The 14,099-nt window shown below is 53.8% G+C and overlaps 2 protein-coding genes across 2 annotated transcripts; both read right to left on the bottom strand.

Annotated features, from left to right (window-relative positions):
* Positions 1-715: 715 nt before the first annotated feature.
* Positions 716-7,774, bottom strand: LOC112951169 (dimethylaniline monooxygenase [N-oxide-forming] 4-like). Its single transcript, XM_026043807.1, has 9 exons — positions 7,727-7,774; positions 5,929-6,066; positions 5,345-5,533; positions 4,855-5,017; positions 4,486-4,631; positions 3,857-4,056; positions 2,765-3,114; positions 2,508-2,580; positions 716-1,207 (listed from the first exon to the last, which is right to left on the bottom strand). The coding sequence occupies exons 2-9, from the start codon at positions 6,058-6,060 to the stop codon at positions 844-846; spliced, it is 1,617 nt and encodes a 538-aa protein (XP_025899592.1). The 5' UTR covers positions 6,061-6,066; positions 7,727-7,774; the 3' UTR covers positions 716-843.
* A 1,016-nt stretch (positions 7,775-8,790) lies between these two features.
* Positions 8,791-12,759, bottom strand: LOC112951171 (dimethylaniline monooxygenase [N-oxide-forming] 1-like). Its single transcript, XM_026043809.1, has 8 exons — positions 12,628-12,759; positions 12,362-12,550; positions 12,118-12,280; positions 11,441-11,583; positions 10,895-11,094; positions 9,982-10,337; positions 9,430-9,499; positions 8,791-9,167 (listed from the first exon to the last, which is right to left on the bottom strand). The coding sequence occupies exons 1-8, from the start codon at positions 12,751-12,753 to the stop codon at positions 8,825-8,827; spliced, it is 1,590 nt and encodes a 529-aa protein (XP_025899594.1). The 5' UTR covers positions 12,754-12,759; the 3' UTR covers positions 8,791-8,824.
* Positions 12,760-14,099: the final 1,340 nt, after the last annotated feature.

Here is a 14,099-nt window from a genome sequence, read left to right as displayed (position 1 = left end):
GCCGCGACGCCCGCGCCTCAGCCGCTTCCACACAGGGGCCAAGATGGCGGGCGGCCAAGCCGGCGCCAACGACGTCTGACCTCACCGCGCCGCGCGCGCGCGCGCGCCCCGCCCCCGCGCCGCCCACGTGACCGCCGCCGTGCCGCAGTCGGGGAGGGGGGCGGTGCGCGCGGCGCCCCCTCGTGGCGCCCCCGTGCGCGTGCGCGGAGCCGCCGGGGCGGCCGGTGCCGTTGGTTCGCGCGCTCCGGGCGCCCCGGTACCGTTGGTGCACGAGCTCCGAGCAATCGGAACCACCTGTGCACAAGCTCCACGCACCCCGGTAYGCTTGGTGCATGAGCTCCATGTGCCCGGTACCACCGGTGCTCCAGCTCTGCACAGCTCCAGTGTGTCCTGTGCGCAGCCCTGAGCACCTGAGGAGTGCCAGAGCATCACCCCCGTGCACCCCAAGGCTCCTGGTGCATGAGCCTCCCTTTCCAAGAGTGTCCCTTGGATAGCCTTTCACTTAGGACGCCTTCCTTGCCTCCAGTAGGACTCAGGCTACTAGGGCTGCTCAGCAAAGCCTCCTCCCTGCCCCTAGCAGTAAACTCCATCATAAAAAACATTGCAGAAGTCTAAAGCAGTGAGATTTATTTATGGTTACGTCCCAGAAGTAACTGGGCAAATAAGAAGTGCCCCAAGCGTTTCAAACATCTTGCTTTTTTTGTGGGTCCTGCTGAAGAACCATGGAGAGGTTCAAGAAACRCGGCCGAGGGTTAGTGCTGTCACTGAGGTCCTGCTGGAGCAGAGGTGCTAGATCCTGCTCCACCATGGTGCCCAGAAGATCCAACCTGATCTGGCTGTCACCTATGGCCTGGCCCATGGCCTGAGCACCCGCCAGGACAGGAGGAAAGGGGGCAGGAGAAGCAGGGCCAGGAGCCCCAGCCAGCTAGAGCCCGTGGAGCCAGCCAGGGAGTCATCGAGGACGCGGGTTCGCAAGGGCTCCAGCACCCGCTGCCACTGCGTGAGGATAGCACCTCTGGCCCCGCTCCAGCGGCCCCGGCCCCGCAGGCGGTACTGGTAGGGCGAGCAGGGCCCGAAAGCCACGGCCAGGCCCAGGCGCGGGTCGCTGAGGAGCAGCCACGGCACGTTAGGCTTTACGCCGGTGCGTGAGGCAATGTCATCCAAGTAGCTAACGAAACCCATGCGCATGTTCACCTGCCCAGGAGGACTCCTTTGGTGGGACAGAAAAAAAAAGACAAGAGAAACAAGGAAAAAAAAAGGCAACGTCATGGCCTGTTTCCAGCCCTTTGTGAGCWGAGAAGGAGCCTCTGCTACAATTGCCAAAGGGCCTGTTGGAGGAAGCCGAGAGATGCAGCTCCTCAGCTCACAGGAAGTGAGAAATGGGCTGAGAACTTGAGTCATTTATATCAATCAAGCCTCTGGGCTAGTGATGCCCAAGCTCTTACCCTATCTCATCCCAGCAGCGAGAACTGACCCATGTAACTCATGAGCATGTGGGATAAAACCAAGGCCTGTCTTTTCTGCAGGAGACATGTGGTCAGTCCCCTTCAGCAGGTCTGAGACAGATTTAGCTCCAGTGCAACTCAGACTCCCATATTTCTGCACAACAAAATGTGCAAGGACAGCATTCTCCTCTGCAGGAAATGGGACTCGAGATGAAAATCCACGTGGCTCCATTTTGGCCCAGATTTTCACTGGTATCTGTGGTTGTATGATCCTACTGTGCCCCATGCCTCATGGGATCTAACCCAGACTGCACGCTACCTGACTCCAGATAACACAGCCAAAAAAAGCTGCAAGCTGCAATGCAGCTCATCCAATGCATTTGTCCCGTAGCCTTGAGGATATGTCCTGACCTGTGGTGATCCTTAGCACCTATGTACTTAAGGGCATAGAGCCTTGCCAATATTTGTTTCTGATCTGCCACAAGCTGCATTTCCTGGCTCCAGTGAGGTTGTGTACAGGTTCCTAGAGCACCCAGGCAGTGGATTTAGGAGGGATAAACCACGAGATGGCACCAGTAGTCTGGAGACAACCAAGTCTCCAGCTTGGAAATAACAGCATGGAGAAGGGGGCTGCCAGCCTCAGCTGTCATGAGTCTTGTTGCGAGCTGCTCCGAAAGTCAGTGGTGTTTGGAGCAAGCTTGGGAGCTGCACAGTGCAGAGGGTGCTCTGGCCATGGCAAGCTCCAGCCTGGGATGTCCCTGCTGCTGCTGAGCCTGGGGAAGGCGTGAGGCGGCAGGAACACTTTGGCTACCGATGCTTCAGCAGAAATGGAGCAGCTCGGTGCTACTTGAACTGGGTATGTGTGGCCCTGGTGCCTTGGGGTGTCATCTGTGGAAGTGGGTGATAGCATCTCCCTGTCTCACTATAGGTATTGCAGGAATATCTGTGTTTGGGAAAAGTTGGGCACTCTAGACAGGTCTATGACACAACCACTGCAGGACCTGTCTTCACCTTGTTGTCCTGGCCAGCACAGCATGCCCAGAGCATGGGAGCAGCACTCACCCTTTGGCCAACTGTTGCTTCTTCCTTGAAATGTCTGCCATCATCCTGCTGATGGGAGGCAGCTTGTTGAAGCCTGAGAAGGAAAAAGACACTGTGGTCCTTGGGGCCAGATGTTAATGTACTACCAGTGCCCTCAGCCCCAGTGCAAAAGATGGAAAGAGCCTTCCCAGTGTGGACAGAGCCTTGTGGAGAGCTGGCCAGGCAGTCCTTGACCTCCCTGGTGCCAGGTCCCCTTGTCCGGGCGTGCTGGCTCCTACCTGCAAAGATGCTTGTCACCCAGCGCGCCTGCATTTCTGCTCCCACCATCACAGAGCCCATCAGTTGTATTAAGCCGATGATGGCCAGTGTTGGCTTTTCCAGCTGTGGGGGGAAGATGCTTTTATAGAGGGAGCAGCTCTCTTGGAAGAGGCTGCGAACCGAGTCCTCCAGGAAGGGAAACGAGAACCCATATCCTGTGGTGAAGATCACCACATCGACGTTTTCCTTTGTCCCATCTTCAAAAATGGCCGAGCTTTCAGTGAACTCCTTCACCGCTGGTTTCAACACAACAGTTCCAGAGAGGAGGCAGAAGGGCAGCTCTTCATTTACGATAACATTAAACTTGGGACTGGCACATAGAGGGAGAAGGAGAGAAGCATTAGCTTGTGGAGGGCTCCTGAAACATCTGGAAAGGGCTTGTGCGGGAGGAATCAAGGAAAGCAGTGCTAGGAGGGACCTTGAAGGGCTCAGATTTTTACCTCTGCCCTCAAAAGGAGGATCAGCAATTGCAAAGCAACCTGGCCTAGGTTTAACCTGCCCCTCAAATGCCAAAGTGCTGACAACTCCACAACCTGCCTAAGCTGCCTGTGCCTCCCAAAGTAGATCTTCTTCAAAGTCTGATCAAGTCTCCAGCTTTACCARGAACACACTGTGGTAACAGGCTTTCTGTCTCCTCACAGTAGCTGTAGATGAGAGCCATGTGTGGCTTCACGGACCTGAGCTCTGGCTGGGGCACTGGCCCATCTCACATGACCTCAGAGTGAGTAGACACACCACTCTGACAGCTTCATGCTAAGGTGAAGATCTCTCTGAAGGCAGAAAACCTATATCCAAAAGTCCCCTATAACCAAACTGGGAGTCCCAACTCTGCTGTGAACACAGGCACCAAGAGGAAAGGTCCTGAGAGTCTCATTTAAATCATGTGGCTGTGAGTTTAGTACAAAAGATAACACATCATAAAAAGGAGGGGTGAAAAAGAAAGGTAAATTCCCCATTAACAGTTTGCTGTTCCTCAACTATTCTTTGCTCGATTGGACATTTCCCTTCACTAAAACCCACCAATGAACCAACAAAGCAATCGGAGGAAATACCTTTGAACAGAAGCCAAGCCGTAGTTTGTGTGGTTAAACCATGAGTTGAACTTCCCAAACCTGATCCTTTTCATGATGGCTGATGGGAGAAGCCATTCAAGAAAGTATATTAGGCGTGTTCTAGTGACCATGTCCAGAGGGAAACCGTGAGATGAAATACGACTGACCACCCACGTGCTGCTCCTGGCACTGACAAACACCTGGGAAAGAAGGCAGGATTGACCATTTCTTGCTCAAAGGTCAAAATTTCCATTTTTGCCCCCAATGACAGATCCCAGCCCAAGAGCTGGGTAGCAGAGAACTGAATTAACTCTCTTGAGAGAGGAAGGTGTCCAGATGAGCCGGTGCCTTTCACAGCCTTGGTGTCTGCTGCCTTGTACAGCCTTCCAGCAACCACAACCCAGCCACTCTGCCTGCCTCCCCGCGGGCCTGAACTCACCAGGAACTGCGGCGCTCGCTTTGCCGGCCCGCAATTCGAAGGTCCGTTTAGTTAGAAGGCCATTAGGCAACGCCTTCCCTGGACACGTCCACCGTTACTGGTGTGGGGTACACTTTGCTTCTGGCTGCACCGTGTCCCGGGAGGAGCTGCGCGGCTCGCACGCTGGCTCGGCGCCGTGCCGGGGCCGTACCTTCGCAGCCGCGCGGCTCAGCTCCACCGCGACGTCGCCGCCCGAGTTCCCGAGGCCCACCACGAGCACGCGTTTCCCCTGGAAACCCTCCGTGTCTCGGTACTCCTTGCTGTGCAGGTACCGGCCTCTAAAGCGCGTTTCGAGACCTAGGCAGAGAGCGTCTCCTACCAGCCGGTGCTCATCTTGCAACCCTCCTACCCCTTCGTTCTGCCTCCCAACTCCATCTGGGCAGCAGAGCCAAGTGCTCAAGGACCTTAGCTCTGTTGGGTGCTGCCAAGAGCAACCACGCTCTGCCTGGTTTTCCCCCTCTCCTAACACCATATTCCTCATGGAAGCGGCCCCTGCAAGCTCACCAAAGGCAGGGCTTACCTGGAAAAGAAGCTAAGGGCAAAAGGGGCTCTTGGTACCGGCCAGTGCAAATCATGACAGCGTCGAAGACGTGCGACTCCCAGCCTGTTTTGGTCTCGGTGACGACATCCCACTGGCCCGAGGTAGAGAAATCGGGGCGCTTCCTCACACTGCAAACTGTTGTCTTGCATCGAAGCCCAAGAAAAATCACAGTCAAGGACTGTGTCTTGATCCCCAAGGTCCTGCCTAGGCAGGGCTGGGKCCTCAGGGAGCCTCATTCTGCCTCTGAGGTTATTAAATCCAGCACTGAAACTGTCCCCTGGCAAAGATAAGGACTGTCCCCGAGTGTTGCAGCCTCTGTTCAAGCAACCTTATATACAAACTGCAGAAGATCCACAGTCCTTATGAACTTCATGTATACTATTAACCCATGGCATCTGCCATGCCCCGATGTTTGCAGCTCCTTCTGGGCCATCCCTGGTAGCTGTGACACACCGGGACCCTGGCTCACCTGGAACCGAATGTGCTGCAGGAGGCCGAAGTGGCGAGCGTACATGCGGAAGTACTCCAGGAGCCGGTGGTGGGGTAGGAAGTTGGGGAAGTTATCYGGGAAGGGGAAGTCACTGAAGCAGGACATCTCCTTGGAGGTGTTGGTGATGACAGAGCGGTACACGCTGGTCCTCTTGCAGTCCACTGTGTCCTGTGGGAAGCAAGCGGTGCACRTGGCAGAGGGACAGCTAAGGGCTTAGTTCCTCTGGGTTGTCGGAGKGACATGGACATGATGAATTAACTAACCCACTAACTCCCACCATCTCCATTCATGGCTCCCACCATCTCCACTCATAGGTCCAGGACAAGGTGAGTTGAGTTCTGTCAGCTTTCATGCCTGGTCCTGTGTGGCCATCCCAGGAGGCAGAGGCACCTGGAAACCCCAGCTTCGGCTCCCCCATTCCCTCCTGCCCTTGGAAGCGGGGGCAGAGCCCTATTCCTGGGACAGAGAAAGTCCCAGAGGCCACAGTGGCTCCCTCATCTTCAAAGGTAAGTGAGATWGCAGTAAAACCAGGGAAAAACCTTGTGCAGGCAGAGTCCACTCACCGCATAGCACCAGAGCCCCCCGATGTCCTCACTCTGCTCAAAGCAGGTGGGCTCCAGCCCTTCATCCAGGCAGCACTTGATGGAAGCCAGCCCGCTGGCTCCGGCCCCGATTACGGCCACGCGCCGCACCATGGTGTCCTGCAGGAGGACAAGCAGGAGTGCCAGGCCAGAAGGCTCACTCACTGAAAGCACATAGTAATTCTTTTCTCTGTTTATTCCTTTCCCTTACTTACTCTTTTTGCATGGAAAGAGAGGTGATGATCATTGCATCTGATTGGTTTAGGGTCATGTTTAGCATTGACTCTTAGGCATCACCCTGCTTCTGGAGAGCTTCCCTGCTAAACTAGATGGATGGAAAAGAACAGGAGAACTCCTCATTTCTAAAGCTGTTTCTGGAGCAGCTGGTCTGCAATTGCTGTCTCGACTCAGGGACCTCTTTGCATTGCTCTGCATTGCTGCCTTGCCCCAGCTGCCCCTCCAGGGCTCTGGATGTGGCCCTGCTGGCTCAGCTCCCTCCCTGGAGCTGCCTTGGGAAAGCCTGGCCAGGGCCCCCATCCTGCTTCACCATTATGGGGGCAGCCACATCTCCTGTAGGTCCCTGCAGGGTGAGCACATGTGCATCAGACTTCCCCAAAACTCAGACAATAAAGCTTCATCTGAAGGTGCTTTAAAGACCTTATTTCTCTGCCCTTATTTCTGTGTTTCATTTTCACAAGAATGGGCAGGGTGATGTCTTGGAGGTGGTCATCTCGTGAAGCCAGGAAACCTGGACTCTTCTCTCTAGAAAAAGAGTTTCACCCATCGCCAACACAACCCAGGCAAAGAGAGAGCCCCACAGTTCATGGCAGGCAGTGTCGTCTGAGCAAATTGCACTCTGGAAACATTTCCTAAAAATACTTTCAGCTAAGTTGATTCATTTTCTTCCTTTTCTTTTAATTTTCAATTAAATAACATTTTCTTTGGGAAAAAAATTAAAAAAACTTAAAAATCTTGTAATGCCCGACTCCGAGTGGGAATGGAGATTAACAAATCTAAAGTCAGGAACAGTAATGGAAGAGCTTCTGGTCGKTACAAAATACAGAAAAGTAAAAAGGAAAGGAAAAGGTAGAAACCCAGGAATTCAGCATCTGGAGGAATCCAGACCTCAGGACACACAAGCTGAAGGCTGTGCTACACCTCACTTAACACCAAAGCAAAGAAACTAGAGAAAAAATTAACCCAGATTTGTTACATTTGATTAGGTAGCAAAACCTTAAACTGCAACGTCTCAAAAGGCCGCAATCTATAACTTTCAAGGCAAACAATAAGTTAATCTAAGCAAGAAAATGCAAAAATCTAGAGAGACCTTCCCGGAAAAAGTAGAAGAACCAGAAGGATCTCGTGAACTTTCTCAGCCCCCTGCTCTGCCAGCCATAGTGTGAGGTTCGGCTACCACCAGCTACACAGCAGAGAGATATTCAGATAACTGGGTATCCAATGCTCAGTAACTTCCAGCCTGCAGCAGTCCTCAGATCCCCTTTCCAAGAACTTCCCAGGACACCCAGCTGTTTCCTCCAGGAAAGGGGAGCAACGTGTCTTGGCTGWTGGACGTCACCTCTTTTTCAGGGCTGTCTGCAGCCTGTTTTGTTTGCAAGAGGAGCCCTGGGGCTGGCTGGACCCGCAGCCTGGCCTCACATTCACATTGCATCAGCCCAAAGCTGGTGTCCAAACCCCAGGACAAACTCCAAGGCAACAAAGCACTAATTCTATTTTATTTCCTTCTCCTGAAAGCAAGCAAAACGTGAGTTTTGAAACAAACCTTTCCAGGGCAATGCTGTGCTTTGCCGTGCGGGCTTCGTCCGTCCCTTTGCTTGGAGTTTCTTGGGCCACGGATTTAAGCGACAAGCTAAAGTCCACAAAGTCCCGGCGCGCTTTCCTTCCCAGACCGCCAACCTTTACCCCCGCGCTCCCGCGCTCTCCTCTGCTGCTGCATTTCAAAGCGTTCCCGGGGAGGAAAGCTCTCTGTCTGGGCAGAGCTCGGCTCGCCCRAGCCCGTCAGCAGGAAACGGGTAAATAGCTCTGGGCTCCTTGCGGCAGGGCTGGGAACGACGACGACATTCGTGTGCGCCGGGGCCGGGCACAGACATTCCTCCTTGATGGGACTGGTCCTACGGAGAGGGGTCTAGGAGTGATTCTTCTCTGTCTCTTTCAAGACGGAGCAGGAAACGGGACAAGAGCCTGTCCCAAGCTGGGCAGGGGCTCAAGGCCAGGCTCATGGGCAGGCCAGTGTTCAGCTGCATCAGAGGGATGAGCTTGCAAGGACTCCCAAAGCAGCTCAGGGTGGCATCTGTGCACAAGGCCTGCCCCATCCTGCTCTAATTGGCTGCCCTGTGCCGTGTCTATGCTTGATATTTCCAAGAATTCATTAAAACGTCCTCCTTTTGCATGTATGCTAACCAACAGGCTGGTGGGRGTGAATGTGCCCACTACAGCTTAATTTCTGGTGCTACATAAAAGGCCTCAGGACAGAGGGCTATAGGATGCGTGCCCACAGCCCAGGAACTGATCCACCACTGGTCTGGCCAAGGAGCTGAGCTGGGGGCCTGCAGGTAGGCATTGAGGAGCACGTTAGTGAGAGCTGATCACACCAGCAGCCACGTGGGCTGAGAGGAGTGAAAAAGACCCGTGGGGGGCTGGTACCTCCAGCTTCAGCAGCTAAACCCACCTGCAAAGGGGTAGYTGGAGGGGAAAGGGTTTAGTGCTATCAGTTAAAGCTTTAAACCTGTTCCCCTTGTCTGTTGAAATCCCTTTGGTCCTATCCCATACGTGCCATGCCCTGGCCCACCCCATGGCATCATATGATCCCAGTTTACATTCCCCAGGACAAAGACAGTCAGGCTTTTTAATCACATCAGAGTTACTGGAAAGCAAAGACCACTGCTGCCATAAGCAGGAGAAAGCCAAACACAGTAAGGAGAGAAGGCCAGGGGCTGGAAGAGACACTGGTGGCTCTGGTTCTCGTTGGCTTCAGCATCCGGTCCCACTGGGTGCGGATGGCTTGTCGTGCCCCATCCCAGCGCCCAGGACCTTGCAGACGGAACTGGTAGGAGGTGCAGGGGCCAAAGAAGATGGTGAAGGCCAGCTTGGGATCGCTGAAGAGCAGCGCCAGCACGCTGGGCTTCGCACCGATGAAGGAGGCGATCTCGTCCAAGTACACTATCCAGTCAATTTTGAGGACTTCATCAAAGAACAGGCCGAACCTTAATGATTTGGAGAAAATAGGGTGGGGAGAGACTGGCATTAGCTCGGTTTGCAGAGGGAATGGAAAACAAACATCCTTCGTTGGCTTTATTACTACGTTTGAGCACAATTGACATCCCTCTTAGCACAGAATCGGGCATGAAGAATGGGTATCAGAGGCTGCCTGGTCCCAAATCCTGCCCCAAATAAAATCAGCTTTTAGAGACCTATCCACCATGACACTTCCACCAAAAGAGACTAGGACTGTGAGGTCTGTCTTACCAGACTTCGCTTTTGCTCCTCTTCATTACTTCAGCTTCCATTGCAGACCGAGGAGGCAGCTGRCACAAGCCTAGAGAACAGAACACCTTGCAAAGTCTAACTTCTGGGGAAACATGTGGACTCATTTGATGATGCAAAATATGGGAAGGCCTTCCCCAGAAGAGCAGGAATAGACAGTCTCTATAGTTTAGCTCAGCAGTAGGGAATTTTGCGTGGAACCAACTCTACATGTTTGTAGAAATTAGTTTCCAGCAGACAGGGTAAAAGGCATTAGCTGAACAGGCAWCAACAGCAATTCAGGGAGATTCAAAGGGGATCCCATGAACTTGCATGCAGTTTGGATCAAGTATGCAGTCACACGGCTGCAGCCCAGCTGAAGTGAAATACTTGGAACGAGCTAAGTCTGAGCCCTAGAAATGGTCCCTCATCCGCTGRGAAATTAACCTTAATCATGACGTCCCCATGCACAGAAGTCCTTCTTGGTGCATGCAAAGGAAAAGGTGTGCCAAATGTGTGTTGTGGTGCAAAGGAAGGCTCATGTTACTCTCCTACCTTTGAAGACCCGGGTCACCCAGCGTGCTTGCATTTCTGCCACAGGCATGATGGCTCCAAGGGTCTTTATTAGCCCAAGGACAGCCAGAGTGGGCCTCTGCAGATGAGTTGGGAACACATATTTGTAGAGGGACGCATGCTTGTTTTCCACTTTGACATCTGCCTCTTCAAGGAAGGGGAAAGTGGCATTGTAGCCTGTGCAGAAGACGACAATATCAACAGGCTCCTCTTCAGGATAGTTGTAGAAAACAACTGAGTTCTTCTTGAATTCCTTCACGCCTGGCTTTATGGTGATCCTCCCCGTGATGATGTAGCTTGGCAAGTCATCATTCAACACAGGCTCTCGCACTGGGTAGCTGCAGAGAGGTTGAGGGACTCTGAACACTGAGAGACCACAAACAAGCTCCGTGCTGTAACGTTCACCCTGACTCTGGGGTCTCCAATCTCACAGCCCTGTGTCCTCCAAGACAAAGAGTGCTGCCTTCCTGCTCTCCAATCAATAGAGCATTTTACGCTTCCAATAATGTCACCCTGTCCTACAGCCTGAGTTGCTCATGTGAATATCTCCTTCATTCTTTYCCGTTCTTCCAGTTATCCTTAAACCCTACTTAGAACAGATCCATGCCTTAAGTCTCCTTCCTCTTCTTTTTCTGGGGAATCTCTTGAGGAAAAACTCACCTGGATATTCCCGGAGAATACTTTCTCTGACCTAAGAGGACTAGAACTTACCTTCTCCAGCCAATGGTGGTCTATGACCTTCACCGTAGATCATCCCCAGCACTGCAGTCTGCACATTCCCACACATGTGGCTTTTGTTCCTATGCTAGTGTGGCTCCAGCAGAAGGACCTCTCCCCATCCCCTGCAACACAACCCCTTTGAGACCACGCTGGAGGGAAGCCCCCTGAGAAGTACCTTTTYTCCGGCTGCAGGCCATAGTTTTCATGCTTAAACCACCGGTTCACCCTGTGGCTAATCAAGCCCCGCGCAAGGGGCCCGGGGAGGCTGTTTCTAAGCAGGCTCATAAAGCGAGTGTTGAAAACCATGTCCCACGGGTAGCCATGGTCAAACACGCGGCTGATCACCCAGGCACCTCGGCTAGTGCTAAGTGTCACCTGGGAAATAGCAGAGAATCAAAAATTCAGATGAGGAACTTGTTTCGTTGCCTTTTTAAAGTAACCCCAGGCAAAGCACAGCACAGACAGCTATATGATGATACAGCTGCAAGGGCATATTTAAGATTTGTTGGCAGCAGAGGATCAGGGTGAAGCAAGAGAGAAGAGAGCAGTCACTTAGCTTTTGGGGAAGGTTTCCAACAGAAAAATATGGATCCAGAGATACCATCTGGACCCTTGAGGGTGAATTGAGAGGTTTCCAGCTCATTTCTCCTGTGCTGGCAGCTTGCAAACAGAGCTACTGCACCCCTTGGCTGTGGCCAGCAAAGTCAGTGTTACTTGGTACCTTGGTAGCCACGCGGCTGGCCTCCACGGCAATGTCCACTCCTGAGTTGCCCATGCCGACTACAAGGACTCTTTTGCCCCGGAACACATCTGGATGCTTGTACTGCCGGCTGTGAAAGTATTGGCCTTGAAACTTCTCAATGCCTTGGGGAAAAAAAAAAAAAAAAAAAAAAAAAAAAAAAAAAAAATATTTATATACACACACACACATTTATATGTATATATATATAATAATTACTTTAGCAAGCACACATCCGAATTAGCAATTTTCATAGGGATAAGTGGTACGGAAACAATCCAGATGGCAAGAGCAAAGAATTCCTCTCAGCAACCACTTGGGACGTGGAAAAGTCCAGGTGTCCATCCCATACGCACAGGAAAGGCATTTCCACCCCAAAATGAGCACTGAGCTCTGAAAGTCTGACATATCAACCTCCAAAATGAGCTTTTCTTTTGTGGCGGAACAGAAGAGTCCCCAAAAGTCCTTAAACTTGGTCAAAGAGGTCAAGGGCAGGCTGCCCAAAGAGCTCAGCTCTGTGGAGGGCACGTTACCCTCACTTYTCCCGTCCCACGAGTGGCTCCAAAGGTGCTAAAGAATAAAAGTGAAACCATGGCTAGGTTGGGAAGTGGGGTTCACTGCTCGCTGCTGTGACGGCAGCGACGYGGAGGTGGCCGTACCGGGGAAGGCGTGCAGCGGGAGCGATGGATCCCAGAAGTTGCCGTTGCAGACCATGACGGCGTCGAAGACGTGCGAGGTGCGCGTGCCGCCCGCCTCCGTGACCACATCCCACTGGCCACTGGTGGCAAAGTCGGGCCGCTTCCTGACGCTCACCACGGTGGTCTGCGGGAAGGAGTGGTGCCCGAGCGAGCCGGCGGCACCGCGCGCGGCCCCGTCCCGCCACCCACGGCCGTCCTTGCTCACCCCGAGCTGGATGTGCTGCCGCAGGGCGAAGCGCTCCGCGTAGCGCCGCAGGTACTCCAGGAGGCGCGCGTGGGGCAGGAACACCGGGAAGTCCTCRGGGTAGGGGAAGTCCGAGAAGGCCGACATCTCCTTGGACGTGTTGCTCACCACCGAGGCGTAGAGGCTGGGCCGGCCCTCCTCAATGCTCTCCTGGTGCCACCAGCAACATCAGCACCCCGTGTCCCCACCATCAGTGCCCCAGCACGGCCACCCCGRCGGCTACTCACCGTGTAGCGCCAGAGCCCGCCGATGTCCTGGCTGCGCTCGAAGCAGGTGGCTGCCAGCCCCTCGTCCAGGCAGCACTTGAGGGCTGCCAGGCCGCTCGCCCCGGCGCCCACCACTGCCACCCGCATGGTCACGGCGCTGCCTGCCCCTGCGACGGCCTTGGCGCAGATCCTTGAGCCTGCGGCTACGGATGGACTCTGTCCACGGCGGCGTCTAAGCGCTACCTCTGTATGAGGTGTGCAAATATTTGTGTGCTAAACCTCAGGGCTGTGCCAAAGCCTCGCTTAAAGGAAATAATAATAAGGAAAAAAAAACAGTGCCTGCTGGGACATCACTCAGTTTAAATCCACCCACTGCGGAGCCAAGGCAGGCGGCTCCCGCCAGCCCTGCGCCCGCCACTGCCGGCGTTTCCCACACGCGAAGCAACGACAACTCGCCCTGGAGATGCCTGCGTGAGCACCTCCTGGTACCCCAGGTGTGCCGGCCACAGCAGCACAGCCAAGAACATCATCCCCATTGCAGGACGCAGCCACCAGCTCCCGCCTTACCTCCCGGGCCTTCTCCGTGGGCCTGTGGCGGCAGTCGCACGCGGGATTTATAGGCGCACAGGAATGCTGGCCCCGGCGGGGAGAGACCGAGCGGCCGTCCCACGGCAGTTGCACAACCGGAGCTTGCTGGGGGAGGAGTGGCCAGCACAGCCGGCTGGGCTGCATSTGGCCAACATCGGACACGGGAGCAGCAAAACACCAGCCGAGACCAAGGCACRGGGAAAAGGATCACAGCGTTTTTCTTCTATGAGCAAAGCAGCTTCATGCCTGCAGGGACAGTGAGACCTGGCACTTGTGGTGGCCCCAAGGGCATCCTGAGCCCACAGGCTCTCTCCCCCTGCTCTGAGAAGCTCAGGGGAACCAGAGACCTTGGGGCACTGTTTTATTTGCCTGCTGGCTATCTGCCCCAAAGGTAGCCAAAGCTGCTGGCAGATGGGAGGGTTTCAGCAGGAATTTGCCCCTGGAGCATCCAGGCCAGCTGCCCCATGCCTGCAGCCACCCGTGCTGATAGAGAACAAAGTCCTCCTGTGAGCTGCAGGCTCCAGCAGGGAGAGACTCAAACAGCCATGGACACATAGCAAGGGTATAAACACATCACAAGTGGAAATGGATGCAGAAATAGTCTTGCAGGACACGGCACACAGCAAGACATGCCTTAGAAATGAACTATCACAGGAAAGGAATGCAAGGGGGTGGCTTCAAAGGGGTCTTTTCCCCTACTGATTAATACACTTAGGCMTAATTTGAGAAAAAAATATCACATCCCTGCAGATGAATCCAGAGGGACACAGAGTCCATGAGGAGACAGTCAACCCAGGGCCATGCCTTTGGCAACACAGCTTACARAGAGATTGCGCAAGGCTTTTGCCATGTGGTCAGGGCAAATATCTCAGAGGCTCTAGGAAAAGTCATTTGTTAATGTCATG

Source organism: Nothoprocta perdicaria, unplaced genomic scaffold, assembly GCF_003342845.1.
Source record: "Nothoprocta perdicaria isolate Ctin4 unplaced genomic scaffold, notPer1 scaffold_34, whole genome shotgun sequence".
Taxonomy (NCBI): Eukaryota; Metazoa; Chordata; class Aves; order Tinamiformes; family Tinamidae; genus Nothoprocta; species Nothoprocta perdicaria.
The sequence above is the reverse complement of the archived record's forward strand: the minus strand, read 5'-3'. Positions and strand labels throughout refer to the sequence as shown.